This window comes from Musa acuminata, chromosome BXJ3-9 (assembly GCF_036884655.1).
Source record: "Musa acuminata AAA Group cultivar baxijiao chromosome BXJ3-9, Cavendish_Baxijiao_AAA, whole genome shotgun sequence".
Classification (NCBI taxonomy): domain Eukaryota; kingdom Viridiplantae; phylum Streptophyta; class Magnoliopsida; order Zingiberales; family Musaceae; genus Musa; species Musa acuminata.
The window spans coordinates 22,101,631-22,126,612 of NC_088357.1; the positions used below are offsets into that span (position 1 = coordinate 22,101,631).

General features: G+C 34.8%; 1 protein-coding gene across 6 annotated transcripts in view; it reads right to left on the reverse strand.

Annotated features, from left to right (window-relative positions):
• Positions 1-246: 246 nt before the first annotated feature.
• LOC135649574 (helicase-like transcription factor CHR28) overlaps positions 247-24,982 on the reverse strand; it is a 29,640-nt gene continuing 4,904 nt past the window's right edge. For 3 of the 6 annotated variants that reach the window (XM_065168069.1, XM_065168072.1, XM_065168074.1), the window contains 8 exons: positions 15,424-15,498; positions 15,241-15,318; positions 14,242-15,142; positions 5,893-6,023; positions 4,688-4,909; positions 2,590-3,192; positions 2,278-2,487; positions 247-743 (listed from right to left, as the gene is read on the reverse strand). In XM_065168069.1, the coding sequence (XP_065024141.1) occupies positions 639-743; positions 2,278-2,487; positions 2,590-3,192; positions 4,688-4,909; positions 5,893-6,023; positions 14,242-15,142; positions 15,241-15,318; positions 15,424-15,498 (2,325 nt within the window). In that variant the 3' untranslated portion in view covers positions 247-638. Of the gene's footprint in view, positions 744-2,277; positions 2,488-2,589; positions 3,193-4,687; positions 4,910-5,892; positions 6,024-14,241; positions 15,143-15,240; positions 15,319-15,423; positions 15,499-24,982 lie in introns of those variants that run through there. The other 3 variants (XM_065168070.1, XM_065168071.1, XM_065168073.1) reach the window with 3 other exon arrangements.

Genomic DNA, 24,982 nt, shown 5'->3' on the forward strand with positions numbered 1-24,982 from the left:
ATTGACGTAAGGAAAATTATGATTAAGTATTTCACTTTCGTAAATATAAAAATCTCAATATTATTTTTATAAATATAAGGATCGATATGTTAATCATAATTAATTATAAAAAATTTATAATTACCCTGTTAAAATCTGATAATGATCGATTCCTTATTGCTCATAAGAGCAACCTCAGGAATAGCAACATCCAGAGGAAATATATTGCCACATCACAAAAAGATGCCACACATTTGCAACCAAATATCATGCAAAATTTTGAATATCCAAATTATAATTAATTCTGAGATTAAGACAAATGTACCATCAAATAATTTTCACAACACTAATGGCATTGAAAGATTTACAATGCTGAATTCAATAGAATTTTCTAAAAATATTCTATCCTTGTCGTAAAATATCCCTGAAGAGGCATTATGCTGAACCACAACGACCCCAAAAAGGAAAAAGAAAAAAAAAAGGAAGAAACTGTGGAATGTCCGTATTGCTGCTATTCACAGATAAGCTGGTTAGGATCTTTTCAGGTGCATCTCCAGAGCAGAGAGCACGTCATGTAAGAGAATCCAATGCAGGCAGTTTTTGTTCTGAGTGCTATTAGGTTAGCTAGCGACCAAAACTGTACAAAAATGAATCGAGGGCTACACATTGAACAGATAGTTTAGGTCCTCCACTGTCAAGCGTGTTTGGCGAGTACCTGATTCATCTTCGCCAAATGCAGAAGCTACCATCTCCCTCTTCTTTTCCTGTAAACAAAAATACTACAACACTTCATGCAAACAATTCAATCATTTGATCATAAGCATCGAAAAAGGATCCAACTTTAAAAGACGGCCACTTTGATAAAAAATTCATTTGGAAAGTATGACTTTAAATTATTTAATCTCCCTACACTAAGACTTGAGTAACACATCAAAGCTTGAAATTTTCTCCTACATGCCCCTATATCACTCGTCTCCTTTCTGTAGGAAACAATCTGGCATATCCATAAAAACTAGTTCAAGATCTAACACAATAGGATTTATTTTAGGAAGAGAAACTTAACATCAACAAAATAGCCAATATTTTTTATTAGAAAGGAGGTTAAATAAAGAAAGTGGAAGCTACAAATTTTGTCATCTGTCTCTACAAGGTAACTTAAAAAAAGTACTAGCAGTTTAGCCTTGCACAGACTTCAAGAAAACATTTCTTTCTTCTGCTGTTACAGGTCTTTTCTCACACTCATATACTCTTCTTTTTTGTTTCTTACTCTTCCTCATTTCAAACCATAAATTGTCAAGAAACAAAACTCAGCAACTAACAATCACATTCTTGTCTAAATCTATTGAACCTGTTTAAATTAAAAAATCACTTTTAGTTTAACCTTGAATGATGAGGTTATATCAATAAAATGCTTCAACTAAGTAAACTGGATTCAGCCAAATAAGTTAGAAACCACTAGATTTTTGAACAATTTCAAGGTCTGTAGGAGTTTGAGCAGTTTCAGTTGGATCTCAACCAATTCTAGAGGAAGTAAAATATTAATGGCTAATTTGATATTTTAAGCTTTCCTTTATATCTTTTAGTGACAACTTGGTCCTATGTGTGCATCCAAGTATAACTATGCAAGCATAAGCCAGAAAATTTAACGCTCTGTTATTGTTAAAACCAAATGAATATTTTTTTAAAATAGAATCAGACAGCACCTTTCTTCTTACCCCATCTTTTTTTCTTGTTTTTCAAATGATCAAATCATAGAAAAAGGAGAAAAGGACAGGAAACTTGGGTTATCATTCAAAAAGCTAGGTAAATTTAGAATATCACTTAAAGTGAAATGTTCGGAACCATGAGCTCTTTTAGTTATTTTTACAAACTAAAGCCCTTTTCTGGTAAACCAATTTTTTTCTTAACCCTTTGATATTATAGTCTCTAAACATAGAAAAACTAATAGACCATCTAAAACCACATGAATTGCTGAAACCAAACTTCTCTGGGATGGGCCAAGACCATAATCAGAAACTTTTAACCTTGAAATAGAAAAACTTTTCTCAAGATTATAGTACTAGAACTCAAGAAGTTCTATGGACAAATAATTACTTCTAACTAGCTAAATGTGTCTTGTTTTGCAGACCAACAAAAGCTTATCTCAAGTCCTGCACTTGCTCAACTATATCCAATTTCTTCTGCTAGCACACATTGCAGGAGACTCTTCAGAAAGGATTTACATAAGCTGAAGAAATTTTGGAATAAGAAAATCAGCATCAGAATCAATTGAAGTGTTCAGCTGCACTGATATGGTACCTGGAGAGCCAAGATGCGATCTTCCACTGTGTTCCTGACCATTAAGCGTGAAACAGTGACAGGACGAGTCTGCCCAATTCTGTGCGCTCTGTCAATTGCCTGGTCCTCAGTAGTAGGATTCCACCATAAGTCGAGAAGAAGAACGTGACAGGCCACTACCAAATTCAGACCAAGACTTGCAGCTTTCAGGGACATAATCATTACAGTAACCTGCAACAAAGTAACATCCATTACATGCAGCACAAAAACAAAAGGGAGGGGTTCAGAAAGCTAAATGAACAGAGCATTGCACTGCATAAATTCATTGCAGACCTCTGGAAGCAAGTTGAAATCTTTAATTGCTTTCTCCCTAGCAGCAATGGACATTGTCCCATCAAGCCTCCTATATTGTATACATGAATCTTTCAATGGAACCTCCAACAAATCCAGCATCCTTGTCCACTGAGAGAAGACAATGGCCTTTTCAGATGGTTGACACTTTAGATCAAAGTTTTTTCCATCATTTGTATGCACAGAACATCTCTGTGAAACTGTGACACCATGTTGCAAGGAGCCATCAGTTTCTCCATTAGATTTCTCAGAGTTGCAGTTTGGAAGAGAACATTGAGATTTAGGCAGTGATTGCAAGATCTCAATAGCTGCTTTTACTTTAGAAGAATAAGAAGACGACCTATTTCCACTAATTTTAACTGCATCTACCATTTTAGAACTGCAACCGCTGGAGCTGCAACTGTTACCAGGTAAGTCCCGTATAGAACTTACCAATGTAATTTTGGAAAATACTGAAGAAACATTTAATCGAACTTTGCAGTCAGCTGAAGGGCAGATGTTGTCATCCCCATCAAGATGCTCACAAATACATTGATTACAGAAAACATGTCCACAGACTGTAACCACTGCATCCTCAGGTGGATCCTATAAAGATAATAAAATCTTAATGATATAGGGTCATATATCTCTCCTATAACTACTAAATTTGTAATCATGTGTGGTGAAACAACAGAAAGTAGAAAAAAGCATATTTAATGCTTTCTGAAACAATAGAAAGTAGAAAAATATGTTTAAGATGGTACAAACATGTGATAAGGAAACCAACGAATGCAGTCATTAAAAGAGATGGAATGATTCTATTAGTGGTATGGGGAGAAGTGGATGAAGACCTTAAGAGACCTTAACAGAAACTATAAATGAAGACATAAATACTCTCTCTTAACTAAATATCTGACTCTTTATAGATATCAATGATAGCAAAAAATCCATGTGGTCAACCCCAAATAGTTGGGACTTATGATTTTGTTGTTGTTATTTTATTTAGATAAAAATTATGAGAATAATATTAAAAACAAATATTAGTCATATAGTATAAAATATTACTATAGTAAGCATTAATTATATATAATACAAAAATCCCATGACTTGTTTACTTATAGCTTTGAGATAATGATATATCCCATTGTAGGCTCAAGGCAACTCTAATCATTATATGGATGAAATATTAGAAAATGCAAGTAGAAATAATTGAAAATCTTACTTGAGAAGAGTGACCGTGGAAATTAAAATTATTATTCCGACATCCTATTATTATGGCATATTTTTTTTATTAAGAGGTCAAGTGCTACTCTTGTCATCCCATTCTATTCTCCACATGCTTTCCTCTATATTCTAGCAGTTAATAAACAACACAACGATACCAGTCAACCACGATAATTACAGCAAATAAAAAATACAATATTATCAATAACTAAATATCTCCTCTTTTTCATAAACATAGTTGTAAATTTCCGTTTTTTTCCCTTTCTTCCACCTCAGCATCTTCTTCCTTCTACTTATCACATGTTTTTAGCTTATGAAACCATTGAAATTGGCCAAAACCAACAGAATCTAGTTGAATTTGATCAAGTTTATCAAATCTATCTAATTCTGGTCATAAGGTTGAGAAATAAATTGAACTAGATTGATTACAGCTTCTACCTTGCATTACCAAAGCTCAAATGTTTGCCATCATTCCTCATTGTACTTTAGTGTCAAAAATGAGTCATGGTGTAAAAGTGTCTAAGTAAAATATTTTATAAAATAAAGAGAAAAAAATAAGAGAACGAAAAAACATCATAGTAGTGAATTGCATTGATGACAAGATAATATGAATTAAATAGTAATCCACATAAACTGTGCATAGTCCTTTGATTAGCAAATGCATCAATAGAAAGAATATTTGAACTCAATTGAAATAATGTTTAAGCACCACAGTATTTCAAGGTTCCATGCACCCGATCTGGAAAATATTTCAGTAACTAAAATGAGTAAACAGACTATGTTATGAAATCAATATGTAAACAAATTTGTAGTTATATAAAGATTCCAATTGACAGGGAATATATCCATCTTGACTAATCACAAATGACATACTTACATTACAGATGGTACAAATAGCTAAGCCAGCTTCCAAGCAACTCAAAAGATGATTCTGTTTCCCTTCAGGAAGTTTCTTAACCATTTCTATGGAAGAGCTCTTGACAGAATTAGAACTACATCCATTTACCAAAAGGCGATGATCACAAGCCTGCCTAAGACGTAGGAGCATCAACAAAATATTCACATAGTTCTCCTTGACAGTCCCTTCATTTGCATAAACCTGAGCATGCAAAAAGCAAAAGTTTCAACTTGAAACCTCTCCAACACCATATCCAAGAACTCATACCGATATTTTAAAAGATTTAAAATAAAAACAAAATTTATGAATAAAAACTATATACAAGATATTGTGCTGGATAAAGAAAGATCATATAAGGTGCATTTGGGAACACATTTGAAATGTGCATTGACAGCTCAATGCACATTTCAAATGTAAATTGATGTTTGATAATTTTCTTTTTTTTAGTCGCATCCGAACTGGATGCTGCATTGAAAATACTCAAATGCTAAGGTTACTTCAGGGTAGCATTAACATTTCAACATTTACAAGATGCTAATGTAAATTTTAAATTCTGAATGTGCCCTATGGCTTTATCTACAATTACAAGATTGCCAAAATGATTTAGTGAGAAATCAATATGATTTATATTTTCTAAATAATGAAATTTTATTTATTCAATTTTAAAGATTTTTATATTTATTTATATGATTATATTTTTATTTATTATATATCTGAGCCATACAAATTTTTTATAGGATTGCACATTATTTTTTTACTTTTATTTATTTACTTATTAATTTAAATAAAAATATATATATTTGTTTTTAAATAAATATTCAAAATATTAAAAAGATTAATTTGTCACAAAATATTCAATGGACTTCTCGAATATAGTTTTACCAAACACCATTTACGTCAATGCACATTTAAAATATAGTTTTCACTTGTTGCTTATCAAACACTCGAAGCATTTCACAACTACACATTTACTAAAATCACTTTCTCTAGCTGCATATTAAAAATGCAAATGTGTTCCCAAACATAACCATATTCCATCACTAGTTAAACTTTCAAATCTAGCAAACTTGATTAGTTCATAATTTGGGTTTCTCTTCAAGTCCATAGCTTGTTGACTAAGATAACAAAAACCAGGATTCATCATAAAAGCAACAATTAAAGACAATCAAGAAGCATAAATGCACCTTAAACTGCTCTCGAGATTCAGCTTCTAGATTAGTGTAGAAAGCACGTTCCCCTTCCGAGAAGTCCACCTTCTTCAAAGTGACAATCTTTGGCGGCAGGGTAATAATAGGCTCACCATTAATCATAGTGCCTGAGGATGAAATGATGATGAAGAAAAATTAGTCACTAAACAAGAAAATACAAAAGTAAAATGAAGCTACTATAATTAGTAAGTGTGCTTGGTGAATAAGTAATGGAAACTGAAGCTATTTTCAGATATTTAGAGCTGTAAAGAAAACCAGAAAATGTTCCTTCAGCCAGAAGTGGAATGCGACCCAAGCAACTGTATGCATTAATGTCAAGTCCAAATGAGTAATTTGTTCTATACCTCCCACTATAAACACATGTTCCATATTGAACTAACATTGACTTATTTGTCCATATAAGAATTGAAGAAAATAAGGGGGTATGAAGATCTTTGGAATGATTAATATTAGTAGTTCCAGTGACTGCCGCAAAGTAGTAGTTGTGTGTGTAATGGTGCTATATGTTGAATCTCGTATTTTGATGATGAAACCACTTAATATATGTTTATGATTTAATCTGCATTTTGAGTGACACAGGATGCTTCGATCAGGATGAGACAATTAAAGCAGGAAAATCATATTGGGCCGGAGGAACATGTCAGAAGATTGGACGTCGGGCCGGTGGATCGGTCGACGTATCGACGGAAAGCTTTGGGCCGTGGATTCGGGCATCGAGCCAAGAAGAGCGGGTATTGCACCAACGATATCGGAGTTGCGGAGTCAACTAGCCGATTGGGCAAGAGGCCGCAAGAGAGGACGATGCGCCGAAGAATCGGACGAAGCGTCAAGGGACCAATGACATGCCAGACAGCTTGATTAATTGCTTAGGAGTAATTGTCTAGATCGAAGTTTTGCTTTACTTATGCAGGATTAACTACGATAGCTTGAAGACATAAAACAAGTCTACCAGAGTCAAGTTCGATGGGTGTTCAAGAGTCCGCCGAGAGTCCGAAGATTCGTCGAAAGTGCAGCCGGAACCAACCGAGAAGAAATCGGGGACTTGCCAAAGTTTTCAAAAGTCCGCCGGAGAGATCGTAGGAGGTTCGCAAAGATCACCGAGAAGGTTCGGCTACTTGCCAAAGACTCGCTAAACTCGCCACAAAACCGAGAGCCTGCTGGGAGTCCGCCGGAAGTTCGCCGGAAGGAAACTCGACGTTGCCGGTTAAAAACTTGCTTATGACTATATCTTAATTTCGTAGTTTGCATGTAATTAGGGTTAGGATTAAGGATTAGTCCTATAACCCGGTTAGGGGCCAATTGGGCTCATGTTCGGACTAGTTTGGGCCAAGTTTGGAGCCCAACCAGTGAGCTAAAATAGTCTAGGCGATGGCACCGCCCAGAACCCGAGAGTTCCGACAATGGCACCGCCGGCAAACTGCTGGACTAGGCGGTGGCACCGCCTAGAACCCGAGAGGTCTGGTGGTGGCACCACCAGTACACCTGTCAGTGTTCGCGGTGGCACCGCCAGCACCGGGAAACCCAAAAGCAATTCAAATTTGGAGCCCAAATTTGAATCCTCTTGGGGCCTATAAATACCCCTCAATTCTCAACAGAGAAATCAACCTTTGAGAAGTTAGAGATTGAGAAAAAGCCTTAGCAAAGTCTTTAGCAAGTCTTGTTTTCAATAGCTTAAGTGTTCACCTCCCTCTTTCTCTTTGAAAAATCTGTAAGAGTGTGAACCACTTGTAAAAGGTTGTAAGAGAGGTATTTGTCCTTCTCCTTCAAAGTGATTTGCTAGTGGAAGTTGGGAGCCTCATCGAAGAAGGCTTCGCAAGTGGATGTAGGTCATTTGACCGAACCACTTTAAATTGGTGTGTTCCTTGAATGTGTGAGTGTTTACCTTTTTGAAACCTTTATTTAAATAGCAGCAAGCTTTTGGTTTTCATCTCCTTACTTTACTCGAGCTACTTTTACCAAGTCATTCTTTGTCGAATCGAAATCTCTATGCATTTACGAAATCCTTTTCAAACTTACAATCCGTTGCACTAATTAACCCCCCCCCCCTCTTAGTGCCGCTCCGATCCTAACAATTGGTATCAGAGCCTCATTATTTCTTAGTTGGTTTAACACCCAAGAGAAATGGCTCTTTACGGCCTTCAAGAGGGGCACTCTCTCATTCGTCCTCCCTTTTTCAATGGGACGGACTACACTTATTGGAAAAACTCGAATGAGAGTTTTCTTACTTCCTTTATATTTGAATTTATGGGACATAGTCGAAAATGGATTTGAAATGTCTTCTCTTCCAATGAACCATTGGAATGATTTGAAGAAGAAGATGTTTTCTCTAAATGCAAAGGCTATAAATGCCTTATATTGTGCACTTGACAAAAATGAATTTAATCGCGTTTCGATTTGTGATTCGACTTTTGATATTTGGAGAACTCTTGAGGTCACTCAGGAAGGCACTAGCCAAGTGAAAGAGTCTAAAATCAGCATTCTTGTGTATCTTACGAAGTTTTCCGGATGAAACCAAGTGAGTCCATCGGAGACATGTACACCCGTTTCACGGATGTCATCAATGGACTCAAAGCTCTTGGTAAAGATTTTTCTAATTTTGAACTAATAACTAAAATTTTAAGATCCCTTCTAATGAGTTAGGATCCAAAAGTTACGACCATTCAAGAGGCCAAGGATCTTAAAACATTTCCACTCGAAGAACTAATTGGGTCTTTAATGACATACGAAATGAACAATGTGACAAAAAGGGAACTTGAGAACAACCTTCCAAAGGACAGGAAGGATTTGGGACATAGAACACATGAAGACCACTCGAGCATAAGCTCAAGTGATGGTGAACTTAAATTACAAATGAAACAAAAATTAAAAAGCAAAAAGAACGAAACTATTTGCTTTAAACGCAAGAAGAAAAACAAAAATTGGGATGAATTGAGCTCCTCCGAAAGCGAAGAGAAAATCAAGAAAGACAATGTGGCAAACTACATCTTAACCGCTTTCAATGATGAGGTAATCGAAATTCTCCTAATTTATTTCGAAATTACATAATGCTTTTCATAATGCACTTTTTTTTGTAATTTAGTTTTGAATCAATTTTCTTAAAAATTAAACGTTTAAAAATGAAAATGCAAAAGTATGATCATGCTCATAATTTTGAAAATGACAATGAAAATTATATGTTTTATGTTAATACAATAAAATGTTAGATATAAATCTAATGCTTGTACACCTAGTAAGATTAATCTTATGTATGTGCTTGAGTAGCAAGAATGTGTATTTTGATGATTTCCATATTGATTTTCAATGACGATGCATGGCTTTTGTATGGAAGGCTTGATGATTTTTTATGAACCTTGTCTTTGGTTTTCAAACATGATGTATGGTTTTGACATAAGAACAAAATTTGAACATGCTAATATAAAGTCAATCACATAAATTAAAACTAAAGAAGTTTTAGTTATCTATAAGAATCATTCAAAATTATGTTCAATGAAACCAATGCATAATGATGTAATGAAAATATTAAATGTTTTGATAAAATGATTGACGATTTTATACATGAGATTTTAAAAGCTATACATAATGATTTTTGTGTTTTTTTTTTCGATCCTAAATATTGATGCATGTTTTTATTTGTCATAAAAGAAAAGAACATACATGTATGAAATAAATCACATGAATTAAAACAACTAAAAAGTGACAATGTTTCTTCTTAAAAAAATTATTTTTCCGACTTTATCAGTTTTTCAAAAAGGGAAATTAATGAATCTTTTTATATCACTTTTGTGAATCTCTTGAAAATGATCTTAATTTGATGATTTAAATGAGCTTTATCTTGATTTTTCGAAATTTATAAATTGAGATTTCTTATGCTTAAGTCAAGATTCTATATACATGAATTAATGTCTTGTTCTCTTACAAGATTGAATAAATTCTATCTCTTTTATGATTTCCTAAGAATCCTTTACATTATTTATTTAAGAGGAGATTTGTTAAAATGAATCACGGTTTCTCTTAATTTTTCGGAATTATAACTTGAGTATTCATTTTATAAATCAAGATTGTTAATCATGATTCTCTCGTTTTATCAAAGAGAACATTTTTCAAAATAAATAATTAAGTTGTTTTCTCTTGATTTTTTGATATCCACAATTTGAGAAAATGTACCTTGATGCTTTGAACATTTTATGCATAAATTGATTTTCTTTATGATTCAATACTCCTTTGTAATTATGATATGTTTATCGCATGATATGATTGAATCACTGTTATAAAAGAAAAAGGAAATTGTTAGCTTGCTAATTACAAAAATATATGCTAGCTTGAATGATAAAACATGAGATTGTCTATAGTGCAAATTTATTGTTCTCATGATGTGTAGATTGAAATAATGATTAGAATCTTGATGGTTTTTATGACAATTTATTTTTTGACTCGAAATGATCGATGATATATATATATATTTTTTTTGCACAAAAAGGACAAAGGTATACTTGTATGAAACAACTAAATAGAGAAAAGTATTTTTCTTAAAAATTCTTTTTCACTATCTTATTGACTTTGATGAATCCATTTGTATTATTTTTATGAATCTCATGGATTAAGAAAATGATTTGAATTTAATGGGTTTTATTGAAATCATGATCTTGATTTCTCGTAATTATAATTTGAATTTTCTATTGAATGAATCAAGATTGTTTTCTATTTAAAAGGAGATTTGTCGAAATGTTTCATGGTCTTTTAGTATTCATGATCTTGATAATTATGTTTTGAAACTTTATGTAAATCAAGATTGTTCATCATGATTCTCTCTTTGAATATTTAAAGAGGAGAATTTTCTAGATGAATCATGATTTTGATGATTGAATAGTTGATATGCATGAATTGAGATCTTGCTCTACTACTATTCTTTTTGCTATTCACCAAAAAGAAGACTAATTCTAATAAACCATGATATGCTATATGAATTTTATTGTATTCATGAAGTAATATCTCATCACCAAATTTTTTTGATATTCCTTCATGTGATTATATGAATGCATGAAACACTTATGATATGATTTTTATACAATTCCGTGTATTCATAAAATATTTATCTCATTACCCAATTAATTCTTCTTGATATTCCTAATGTGATGAAATAAAATTATGCATGAAATACAAATGGGGAGAAGTTTTGATCATGCATGGTAGAATGCAATATGACAAATTAATACCATCATGATTTGAAACATTTATGATTTGAAATTATGCATGCAATTGCTTTTTATTGTAATGATATTTGCATATAATGTGTATCATGAATGCTTTAAATGATGAATGCTTGGTATCATGATCAAAATATTGATAAATGCTATGATTTGTTACCAAAATGATGTATCATGTATGATAGGCCCATAATGATTAATTTATTTGTATAATGCATTAAGTAAGGATACAAATGTAAAGTTTTGAAATTGTGCATATTTTAATTTGAAAACATAATGATGCACAAATAAGATTAATATTACCTTTGTTATGATTTAAAAATTAATGTAAAGGGTTTTCCTTTCTTTTTGTCAATGACAAAGGGGGAGAAAGAGTTGCTAATGTGCTATCTTGAATTGATGTAAAGGGTCATCTCAAAGAGAAATTAGCTAGCTTGCACGAGTCAAGAAAATGTAAAAACTTGCTTACTTTCTTGCACATCTAAAGAGAAGATGCAAATGTAACACTTGCCAAATTGTTTGCTTGCCTCATGTAAAACATTGTTTCTTGCTAATTTGGCATTTTGCTAAGGAAGCAAAAATGACACTTCTCAAAAGAGAAGAAAGAGCTTGCTATCTTGAGCATCACAAGCTTGCCTATCATAAGAAGCAAAAATTGCAAAAGTGCTATCTTGCCTATCTCAATAAGCAAAACTTGCAACTTGCACATTGCAATAAGAAACAAGAATCTTGAGCTTACACAAGAAAGCTAGCTTGCATTTGCTTTCAAAATTTTTGCTAGCTTGTATGTAGCAAAACTTGTATATCGTAAAAATTGCTAGCTTGTAGCCTAAAAAGAAGCAATCAGTTGCTAAACTTACACATCTTTAATTGCTAGATTGCATGATGATAAAAATAAAGATTATGTTTATCATGCAAATGATTAGAACTTATATTACAAACACTTAATGTGACACTTCTCCTTTTTGTTGATGACAAAGGGGGAGAAGTATTATCATGTTACACATGATGATGTGTTGCAAATATTCACGATGAATATTGCAATGACTTGAATTCAGTTTGAATTCATAGTTCTATCAATATGGCATATTGATAGGGGGAGTTTGTTTAAACTCCGGGAGTTAAGGTTAACTCCGTCATCGAGTGATTGTCATCATCAAAAAGGGGGAGATTGTTGAATCTCGTATTTTGATGATGAAACCACTTGATATGTGTTTATGATTTAATCTGCATTTTGAGTGATGCCGGATGCTTCGATCAGGATGAGACAATTAAAGCAGGAAAATCATGTTGGGTCAAAGGAACATATCAGAAGATTGGAGTCGGGCCGGTGGATCGGTCGACGTATCGACAGAAGGCTTCGGGTCGTGGATTCGGGCATCGGGCCAAGAAGAGCAGGTATTACGTCAAGGATATCGAAGTTGCGGAGTCAACTAGCCGATTGGGCAATAGGCCGCAAGAGAGGACGATGCGCCGAAGAATCGGACAAAGCGTCGAGGGACCAATGACATGCCGGACAACCTGATTAATTGCTTAGGAGTAATTGTCTAGATCGAAGTTTTACTTTACTTGTGCAATATTAACTACGATAGCTTGAAGACATAAAACAAGTCTACCGGAGTCAAGTTCGATGGGTGTTTGAAAGTCCGCCGAGAGTTCGAAGATTCGTCGGAAGTGCTGCCAAAACCAACCGAGAAGAAATCGGGGACTTGCCGAAGTTTTCGGAAGTCCGCCGGAGAGATCGTCGGAGGTTCGCGGAGATCACCAAGAAGGTTCGGCTACTTGCCAAAGACTCGCTGAACTCGCCACAAGACCGGGAGCCTGCTGGGAGTCCACCGGAAGAAATTCGAGGGTGTATCGGAAGTTCGCCGAAAAGCTCGCCGAAAGGAAACTCGACGTTGCCGGTTAAAAACTTGCTTATGACTATGTCTTAATTTCGTAGTTTGCATGTAATTAGGGTTAGGATTAAGGGTTAATCCTATAGCCCGGTTAGGGGCCAATTGGGCCAAGTTCGGACTGGTTTGGGTCAAGTTTGGAGCCCAACCAGTGAGCTGAAATAGTCTAGGCGGTGGCACCGCCTAGAACACGAGAGTTCCGGTAGTGGCACCACCAGCAAACTGCTGGACTGGGCGGTGGCACCGCCAGCACCGAGAAACCTCAGGCGATGGCACCGCCAGCACCGGGAAACCCAAAAGCAATTCAAATTTGGAGCCCAAATTTGAATCCTCTTGGGGCTTATAAATATCCCTCAATTCTCAACAGAGAACACAACCTTTAAAAAGTTAAAGATTGAGAAAAAGCCTTAGCAAAGTCTTTAGCAAGTCTTGTTTTCAATAGCTTAAGTGTTCACCTCCCTTTTTCTCTTTGAAAAATCTGTAAGAGTGTGAACCACTTGTAAAAGGTTGTAGGAGGGGTATTTGTCCTTCCCCTTCAAAGTGATTTGCTAGTGGAAGTTGGGAGTCTCATCGAAGAAGGCTTCGCAAGTGGATGTAGGTCATTTGATCAAACCACTTTAAATTGGTGTGTTCCTTGAATATGTGAGTGTTTACCTTTCTGAAACCTTTATTTACATAGCAACAAGCTTTTGGTTTTCATCTCCTTACTTTACTCGAGCTACTTTTACCAAGTCATTCTTTGTCGAATCGAAATCTCTACGTATTTACGAAATCGTTTTCAAACTTACGAGTTTTAATCCACTGCACTAATTCACCCCCCCCCCCCCCTCGTAGTGCTGCTCCGATCCTAACACTATAGTCTATACCCAGGTACACAAAGCATAAATTAAATACACAGTCTCACATGCACACGCACATAAGAAGGCTCCCATAAATTTTGTTAAATTGAACATGAAAGCCAAGGTTTAGTAAGATTTCTGGAGGAGCTAATCACGTTATACCCTTTTCCTGGGAGCAATATATACATGGCACAAAAATTACCAATAAGGGGATCAAAGAAAAATAACAAAAATGATGATAAAAACAAGATATCTATGTAATATACCTCAAATAACTCGTAGAGTTAAAAAAGGATAACTTCATAATTCCTCATTTAATTTTAGAGAAAACCATCTATCAGTAGTGTCATCTCAAAAATCATTTCGATAATAAAATTTTCAACTCACCTTTAGTACGGCGTAGCATTATAGTCTTCAAAACAGCTTGAAGCTTTTTGTAACCATTTTTTGGATTCCGGCTTATTGTATTCTTTATCATGGAACAAAAAGATCCATAATCAGCATATGGCTGATATCCGAGAAATCTGAAATAGCTATAGAGGTCATCAACTGCATTCTGTATGGGAGTCCCAGACAAGCACCACCTTCTCTTAGCCCGCAGACCCCAACATGCCCTTGCAACTTGAGTCCTGTGATTCTTAATGCTTTGAGCTTCATCCAGAATTACCCTGAACCACCAAACTCTAGCAAGAGGTCGAACAGACGACTTGAGCAATGCACTCTGTGTTTCAATTCCATTTTTCATGCATTTTTTCAAGGAGCTTGGAGAACCCTTCCTTTTTTTATCAGCCATATGTCTGATGAGACTATCATGTTTTCTTTTCTCATCATCTTCACCAACAAGTGGTTGCTTGGGGACTTCCATGCTTACAATTGCATATGTTGTCAATACAACATCATATTTTCTGAGCTCATGGGGGTCCTTCGTTCTGTTATTACCATGATACACTAAAAATGACAGATTAGCACTGCTAGTAACTCTAGTTTTCAGTTCCTCAGCCCATTGTCGAAGTACACTTGTAGGGCAAACAATCAAAGTTCCTGCTGCAGGCCTACTCGGTACAGCCATCACAGGGTACTCCCTTTTCTTGGATCCACTGTCCACCATAAGACCAGAAATCTGGGGCTTCTTTACTCCACTAATCTCGGAGAAATCACCACAGTCATCATCATCATCCAAATGTAAAGACTCCGGTCTATCTTGTTTACCCATGCAAGACAACGGTTGGTGTGATGGAGATCTCTCCATCAGGATTAGTGCTATCGTAGATATTGTTTTACCTAGTCCCTGAAACATAGACAGAAACCAAATGGGATCATTACTTGTTACTGCATAAGATATACTATTATTAAATAACAAATAAACTGGCAAAATGTTGTACATGCCTGATCATCTGCAAGTATTCCACCACTGCAGTGTGGACTGGCCGTTTCCTTTTGTACCATCCAAAATAAAGCTATACGCTGTAACAGAAATGCTCTTTTCAGGTAGCAATGGGAAAAACACAAAGCAGGTACCTTAACAACCAAACCATCAATATATTATTCAAAAGTTTAATCCAATCGAACCTGGTGTCTCAATAGAGAAACTGACATCATTCCCTCATCAGGAAGAATAGCCTCAGATCTTTGCTGAGAAAGATCCTGTTTTAAAATTAAAGTCAGTTCTATCATGCCTGTACATACATATTAAAACCAGCTATTGTCACAAAGATGGTATAGAAGAGACATCAGTGCAACCCTCAGGAAGAAGAAACATACATCAGATACACAGACGGCAATACGACAGTTGTCATAACAAAAGTGAGATAAACAAGGAATCTTAAAAACATATTACACATGTTACGTAAAGTACCTAGGCATCACCAATAGCATGAAATAGTTTTACCTTTTCAAACATTACATCATAAGCCCAAAAAAAGGAGACACAACCTTATATATCCAGTACAAAACTTTTGTCTGTCAAGGATGCAGAGCAGCCTGAGATCAAGAGTATCTTAACAATGTGAAATGGGTGGAAGAGAACTATAGAGCAAGGTATTTCGACCAATGTATTAACTTATATACAAAAAAAAACAAAGGACAAAGTTCCAGCTCAATGCATAAGGCTCCCAGCTATGGGGTGGCTGACTCTAGGGAAGCCAGATAGTCTTCTATTTGCAACTTAAATCCATGGAACAAATGTGGCAATGGAGCAACCTTATGTTTACTACTTGCCCATCATCCAAGGAGATGGGCTTCATGTTTATGTAACTAAATACAAAGAGTCCTATGCTGAACAATACTTGTAGCAATAACATGTTTATCTAATTGCACACATCAAATTATTACCAAGAAGTATTCAAATTGAATATTATGGCCGACTTTAATTCGATTTGTAAACTAAAATGGCCTCTCTATTCTTCCTCAAGAAGGAAATCATAAAAAATCATTTGGTGATTTGCATTTAAAATGCAGAAACACCTAGGAACCTAAAGGGCATATCAGAACTTGAATAGCAGCAGTGATCAGACAAAGAAAAGGTCAATTTGACAATGAGAGATCTGGAAACAACTGAGTGAATCCTATTTTAGAAGAACATCCAGGAACAGCAAAAAGAATAAAGATCTAAAATATAGTAGAAACATTACAATTTTAAATAAACTGACATAACTACAAATGAATCATGCCAGTGGTTCATAAAATTGACATAATTAGCGAATTTATATCCGACTTGTGGTCATTGTGGTAACTAGACAAATACCATGTAGAGGGTAAGTTTCTATGTATGTGAATGACAGGTTCTATCAGAAAAGTCTCCTGTTTTTCAGTCTTAGAAATATTAAACAGGAGTCAGCACATGGAAATCAAATTCAGCCTCTTTGCGGTTTGCTCCCAAGAAAACATAATTTTCCCCAAGAAAATTTAACATCTAAGATAAGCTCCCACACTTGCACCAAAATCAGACAAACCAAAAAATTCAGTGGATCTAAAAGAAAAGGCAGAAAAAAAAAAACAAATTCTCTAGCTAAATTCTCAATGGCTGAATGCAAATGAATTATTTAGCTTGCGATGAAATCAGTATGTCATTTAACATAGCATGGATTTGAACACTACATATTTATACTAAGAATTGAATCAATCAAGAGTTTCATAAGAAGCAGTGATGATATATGATACAAAAATCAAAACATTATTATGGTACATCAATATAGTCCATCATCTATCAAAGGAAACAAAGAGGAAAAAGAAAAGCAACAATCTTTCACCTAGTAGTCGATGTATGCTCAAGAAATGGAGATCAATGACACCAAGGAAATCATTTTCATCTGTTTTGTATTGACCAGAATTTGCTCGGTCTCAATCCAAACCTAGACGTGGACCACCCCCATTTCGGGTGGTCTGGTCCAACCTAACTTTAAAAAACTTCAAAACCGGGCAAATTAGAGCTCATGTTTGCATGCCCTTTTCTCTATACGTGTGGAGCTCACAATCCCTTTTTTATCCCATAAATGTGTTGCCCACTGACCTCGAGTAGGCTTCCTCCTCTTTCCTAAAACTGTCTCCTCTTTTCCCTTCCTCTTCCTCCTTCCTCCTCCTGCTCCTCCACTGTCTCATCCTCTTCTTCTTCCTTCCCCTTGCTCCATTGCCGCCTCATCCTCCACTTCTTCCTTCCTCTTCCTTCTTTATCTTCCTCCTCTTCTTCCTTCCCCTTTTGATACATATCAGTGTACCATGTGTCAGTACATAAGTAATAGTCAATATATATTAATCCAAGCAAGGAATGGTACAACAATAGGGTACAAAATTGCAACCCTTGACTGAATCGCTGCTTACTAATGGAGGAAGCAACAGTCAGCTTCATTTGCCCTTTGAAAGGGTAAAACGATTAATCTGTATAGACCTGAGAGGTGTGAAATGAGAAAAATATAGTCCCTCTAGGATATGAAAAATTGACTAGCTTAACTGGTAAAATCCATCATTATCTTCATAGCTATTAGTAGGTCAGTTTCAATCTTTGTTATATGATATACATAATGTGACTCATTATCTTCCAAATGAATATATCATAGTTTCTTCTTTAATTAAATAATCTCCACTATTTTTAAGTATTATCATTTATAATTATCTAGAAGGTGAACCTTGGTGATGGTAAAATTGATCCCTAATGACTTGTGTAAATAGGGGTAATGGTAGGTTAACAGTTATTACCTAATAGGTAAATTATTTAATTTTTCTCATCTAAGACCTAAATGTTTAGAAACAATAAAATATATATCACAAAAGCTATCTAAGGGTATGCTAAAGAAGTAATTAATTATATTACACAAAAGCTAGCATCATTAGATGTCTCATAAAATGTTTGTTTCAACTACAACAACAACAACAAAGCCATAGGCCCCAGCTACATGGATCTTTTGCCACTACTAAGATCTATAAAACACCATATGTTTAGTAAAGTTTAAAGTACTTAAATTTTTATTTATAGTTTCTATTAATTTATTTTTAGGTCTTCTGCTATTTATCCTTGTACCTCTAATATTAATTATTTCACCTCTTCTGACTACTATATCTGGAGGCTCTTTAGCACATGTTCATACCATCTTAAATGATTTTTTCTCATCTTATATCGATACCTAGTTCTTCATAAATAAAAGTATTTTTTTTCTATCTTTCATAGTAACTCCATACATCCATCTCAACATTCTCATCTTGACAACACACACTTTTTGTATATGTTTTTTCTTAACTGTCCAACACTCAAATCAATAAAGATTGTTGGTTTCACAACTATCTTATAAAATTTTCTTCTAATCTTAAAGGTCCCGATGAACACACAAGACTCCTAACGTCCCTCGTCATTTTAATCATCCTGTTTCCATTGTATGAATAATATCTTTATCGATCTCTTCATCTTGTTGAATAATTGATCCAAGATACCTATGGCGTTTACTTAAAAGGACCTATTGTCTATCCAATTTAACTACATTCTCTTGTCTATTTCTAGAATCACTAAAATTACATTATATATATTTAGCTTTTGTTTTACTTAATCCAAAACCTTTAGGTTTTAAAACTTGCCTCCATAGCTCAAGCTTATAATTAATTCTACTTAAGCTCTTATCAACTAAGACAATATCATCAGCAAATAATATACACCAGGGTGGTCTATTATGTAAGTGACTATTAAGTTCATCCATTATCAATGTAAAAAAGTAAAGATTTAATGTGGATCGTTAGTGTACTCCTATACTAATAGGAAACTCGATAGACACACTTCTTATAGCAAGGTAGGTAATACAGAATGATACCGCCCGTACAGGTAGGCAATACCGAATGAGACCGCTCGGTACAGGCGGTACGTACCGGTCCGACGACATATCGGTACGCGGACCACACGCTACCGGGCGAAACGAAAAATAATAATAAAATTATATATATATATATATATATATATATATATATATATATGTTAGTTTGGCAAATCCCATAATCCCACATCGGGAAAATCAAACTTGTTGTCTCGTCTTGGAACTATAAATAAGGGCCTGGGTTTTGAAGTCAGATGCACCACAAGAAAAACCTAAGTGTTTGCTTTGGTTTAAGTCCATACTCAGTTAAATAGTTTGGACTTATAGTTTGGTTTTTCTTGTTTAGTATTTTCGGGTGTTTTATGGCCTAGGAACATCTTCCTAAGGCATTTGTAATTGTCCCTCTTTTGCAGTAGTAATTTGCTCCTCTTTCGTCCGTGGATGTAGGTCAAAGTCAATTGACCGAACCACGTATATCTGGTGTTCTAGTGTTCTTGTCTCGCTTTTATCTTTTCGTTTTATTGTCTTGTTGGGTTGTCAAAATTACCTTGTGGTAAATTTCCTGGGGCTAGCTCTAACAAACTGGTATCAGAGCCTGGTTCTGGGATCTTTTGGCAACGATGACAATAACAAAGATTGTTGTCGAGAAATTCGACAGAAATGTCAACTTCGGCTTGTGGCAACTCAAGATGGAGGCCATTCTGGTTCAAGACGGAGTTGATTTGGTACTACAGGGAGCCGAGAGCATTCCAGATGATATGTCAAAAGAAGAGCTTGCAGGTATGGATAAGAAGGCCCGATCAAGCATCATTCTAAATCTCTCTGGCGAGGTTTTACGGGAGGTGGCTACGGAGACTACGGCTAAGAGCATGTGGGACAAGCTTAAAGCCTTGTACATGAAGAGGACAGTGGAGAATTGTCTCTACTTGAAGCAGAGTCTGTATATGCTTCGGATGATTGAAGGTATATCTATACTCTCGCATCTTGATAAGTTTGATTCTTTGGTTATGGATTTGGAGAATATAGATGCAAAAATTGATGATGAGGATAAGGCTTTGTTACTCTTGTGTTCTCTTCCCCAATCTTTTAAGCATTTCCGTGATACTTTGATTTATGGAAAAGAAATAGTTTTGTATCAAGAAATTAATTCTGCACTGAAATCTAAGGAGCAGATAGACAGGAATATCACTGGGGAAAGTAGAAAGAATCAGGCTGAGGGTCTGGTTGTTAGGGGGAGAATGGATAAAAGAGAATTTGACAGTAGTAGATCTAAATCTAGATCTAAATCCAGACATAGAAATTTGGAATGCAGATATTGTCATAAAATGGGGCACATTAAATCTGATTGTTTTAAATTGAAAAATAAATTAAAGCAAAAGGAAAAATTTGTTGAAAAAACTACTGAATCCGCTGAAGTTAGTATAGCAACTGATGAGATTGTTGGAAATATTTTTTCTGCTATTGATGACAGGACGAGGTCTAAAAATGAATGGATTTTAGATTTAGGTTGTTCTTATCACATGTGTCCCAATAGGGATTTGTTTTCCACATATGAATCTTGTAATGGTAGAATTGTTTTGATGGGCAATAATGCCGCATGTGATGTTGGTAGAGGAACAATCCGAATTAAAATGCATGATGGTATTGTGAGGACGCTCACTAATGTTAGACATGTTCCTGATTTAAAAAAGAATCTCATCTCTTTAGGCACCCTAGAGGCCCTTGGGTGTAAATACACAGCTGAAGGTGGAGTTATGAAAGTTTCTAGAAGTGCTCTTATTGTTATGAAAGCTTGTAGGTCTGGTAGCTTGTATATTCTGTAGGGAACTACTGTCACAGGTTCGGTTGCAGTTTCGTCGTCATCATTGTCTGATTTTGACATCACCAAATTATGGCATATGCGTTTGGGTCATATGAGCGAAAAAGGTTTGAGCATATTGAGCAAAAGGGGTCTACTTTGCGGACAGAGTATTGGGCCACTTGATTTTTGTGAACACTGCATTTTTGGAAAGCAGAAAAGAGTCAACTTCACTTCTCCAGCAATTCACAAAACGAAAGGTACTCTTGACAATATTCAGTCAGACCTTTGGGGTCCAGCTCATGTTCAATCTAAGGGTGGTGCCAGGTATATGTTGACTTTCATTGACGATTATTCCAGGAAAGTTTGGGTTTATTTTCTGAAGCATAAAAATGATGTTTTTCTAACATTTAAACAATGGAAGGCTTTGATTGAGAAGCAAACAGGTAAACAGATTAAGCGGCTTCGAACAGATAATGGCATGAAATTTTGTGAAGGTGATTTTGAAGAATTCTGCAAAAATGAAGGAATCGTTCGGCATCGCACTGTTAGGATGACGCCTCAGCAAAATGGTGTGGCCGAACGTATGAACAGAACACTCTTGGAGAGAGCGAGGTGTATGATCTCAAATGCAGGGTTGACAAAGGACTTTTGGGCAGAGGCGATTAATATGGCCTGTTACGTTGTCAACCGCGCTCCTTCTGCAGCACTTGACTTTAAAACTCCGGAGGAAGTTTGGTCAGGTACTCCTGCTGATTATTCTGATTTAAAAATTTTTGGGTGTCCAGCATACATGCATGTAAATGAAGGAAAATTAGAGCCTCGGGCTAAAAAGTGTATTTTCCTTGGGTATGCTTCTGGGGTGAAAGGATACAGATTATGGTATTCTGATCCTAAATCCCCAAAATTTATAATCAGTAGAGATGTTACTTTTGATGAATTGTTTATGTTATCTTCCAGAGAGGATTCTACTAGTTATACAAATGATAGTGCGCAGAAGCAGGTGGAGCTTGAGATTGGTAGTTCAGATTCTTTTAAGTCGAACTCTTCTACTCAAAGAATGCCAGTAGGTGGTCCCGAGTCTACTAACGCAGATGATCCAGAGGAAGAGCAATATTCCATAGCCAAGGATAGACCACGGAGAGAAATTCGACCACCACAAAGATATGCAAATTTGGTTGCATATGCTTTGTCTGTTGCAGAAGAGACAAGTGAAGTTGGTGAGCCTACTTCCTACTCAGATACAGTTTCTTGTGATAATTCCGCTAAGTAATTGATTGCAATGAATGAAGAAATTGAGTCTCTCCATCGGAATAGAACTTGGGATCTTGTGAAGCCGCCTTCGAGTAAGAAAATTGTTCGATGCAAATGGGATACCATGGCTAAGGGAAAAGTCCTTGTTCAGAAAATTCATACGAAGGACAATCCAGCTGATATGTTTACGAAGCCTCTTCCGGTTTACAAGTTCAAGCAGTGCTTGGACTTGGTTGGTGTTCATTGTTGGTGATTGCCCGTTGGGGCTTTTATGAAGAAGGTGGAGCAAGTTTTGTTGGAACATGTCAAGGTGGAGATTTGTTAGTTTGGCAAGTCCCATAGTCCCACATCGGGAAAATCAGACTTGTTGTCTCGTCTTGGAACTATAAATAAGGGCCTAGGCTTTGAAGTCAGATGCACCATAAGAAAAACCTAAGTGTTTGCTTTGGTTTAAGTCCATACTCAGTTAAATAGTTTGGACTTATAGTTTGGTTTTTCTTGTTTAGTATTTTCGGGTGTTTTATGACCTAGGAACATCTTCCTAAGGCATTTGTAATTATCCCTCTTTTGCAGTAGTAATTTGCTCCTCTTTCGTCCGTGGATGTAGGTCAAAGTCAATTGACCGAACCACGTATATCTGGTGTTCTGGTGTTCTTGTCTCGCTTTTATCTTTTCGTTTTATTGTCTTGTTGGGTTGTCAAAATTACCTTGTGGTAAATTTCCTGGGGCTAGCTCTAACAATATATATATATATATAATTATTTATTTATTTATTTATTTATATTTATATATAAATATTTTAGAAAAAGGCGACGTTCGGCGACGTCGCAGAGGCGACACAATGTCGCCTTTTTCTGATTATATATATATTTTTTTTATTTATTTATTTATTTATTTATTTATTTATTTATGTATATTTACATATATTTATATATTTAAATAAACGAGGCGACGTCACCCCGCATGGGGAAGGAAAAGGCGACGTCGCCGAGGCGATGCGACGTTGCCTTTTAAATTATATATATATATATATATATAAAAGCCAGGGAGAAGAGAGAGGCGACGTCACCGAGTTTTATATATATATATATATATATATATATATATATATATATATATATACCAAGCAGTATACCGAACGGTATATCGCTCGGTATATAATTTCATACCGTAACGAACGAATATCGAAACTCCGGTACGGTACGAAATTGCAGACCTTGCCTTATAGTTCTAATACTAAAAATTACATTATCATACATATCTTTAATTACATTAACATAACTAGTAGATATACCTTTTTTTCTAAAATCTACCATAATAAATCTCTAATAACCCTATCATAGGCTTTCTCTAAGTCAATAAAAACGATATGTAAATATTTTCTTTTCATCTTATACTTTTTCATTAATTGTTTTAATAAATAAATAGCTTCTATAGTTAATCTTTCAAGCATAAAACCAAATTGATTTTCAGAGTTATTTGTTTCAAGCTTTATCCTACTTTTGATAACTCTTTCCCAAATTTTCATAGTATGACTCATGATTTTAATTCCTCTACAATTAGAATAATTTTGTATATCACCCTTACTTTTGTAAATTAGTATTAAAAAATTCTTTCTCCATCCCCTAAACTAGACCTCAATAGGGATGTCATCAGTCTCCACACTCTTAGCTATTTTCATCTTCTTTATTGTCTTTTACTTTATTAGCTCCAATTTTATAAATAAATCTATGATTATTAAATCTACCACTATTATTTAACATTAAATCTAAGTCCTACGTGAGATATTTATAAGATAATTTATAAAAATAATTTTTTTATATTTTCTTAATCTCGCTATCAATAACAAATATTCTTTGATCTTGGTCTTTAAGATATCTAATATTACCTAAATCCTTACACTTTCTTTCCCTAACCTTAGCAATTTGATATATATCTTTTTCACCATATTTGATATCTAATTTATTATAAAAATTATCATAAGCTTTATATCTTGCTATACTAACTACTATTTTAGTCTCTTTTTTATATTCTTTATATCTTTTAAATTTTTTTTAATTTTTATAATTGTGTCAATCATTAAAACATGATCTTTCAATAAAAATTATTTTTTAAACTTCCTCGCACCACCACTAGCTTTCTCTTAAGGTTACAACTCTACCTTTAGTTTCACCAATTCGATACATATCTTCTTCACTATCTTTGGTACCTAATTTATTATAAAAATTATGATAAGTTTTATATCTTGCCATACTAACCGCTATGTTAGTCTCTTTTTTAGATTCTTTATATCTTTTAATTATTTTCTATTTTTTATAATTATGTCAATTGCTAAAACATGATTAGTAAAAAATATTTTTTTGAACTTCTTCGCACCACAACTAGCTCTCTCTTAAGGTTACGTCTTTACCTTTAATTTCACTAAGAATGTCCTCTGTTAAGCTCCTAGTCTTATTTGTTATCATAGTCCAAATAATATTAATATTATCCCATCTATGTTCCAAGTCACCTCCATTTCCATCTTATTCTTAAAAGTGTTTGCATTATCATCTTTAAAATTCCACCATCTAGTCCTAGTAATTTTTACTACTATATTTTTCTTCCTCCATTTTCTATAGTAAATATCTAACGCCATCAATCTATATTGATTCGACAAACCTTCGCTAGGTATAACTTTACAATTTCTTATAAATAACTTTATCAACTTTTTTAATAAGAAAAAAGTCTACTTGACTACAACTATGACTACTCTTATAAGTAATTAAAAGTTATCACTCATCTTAAA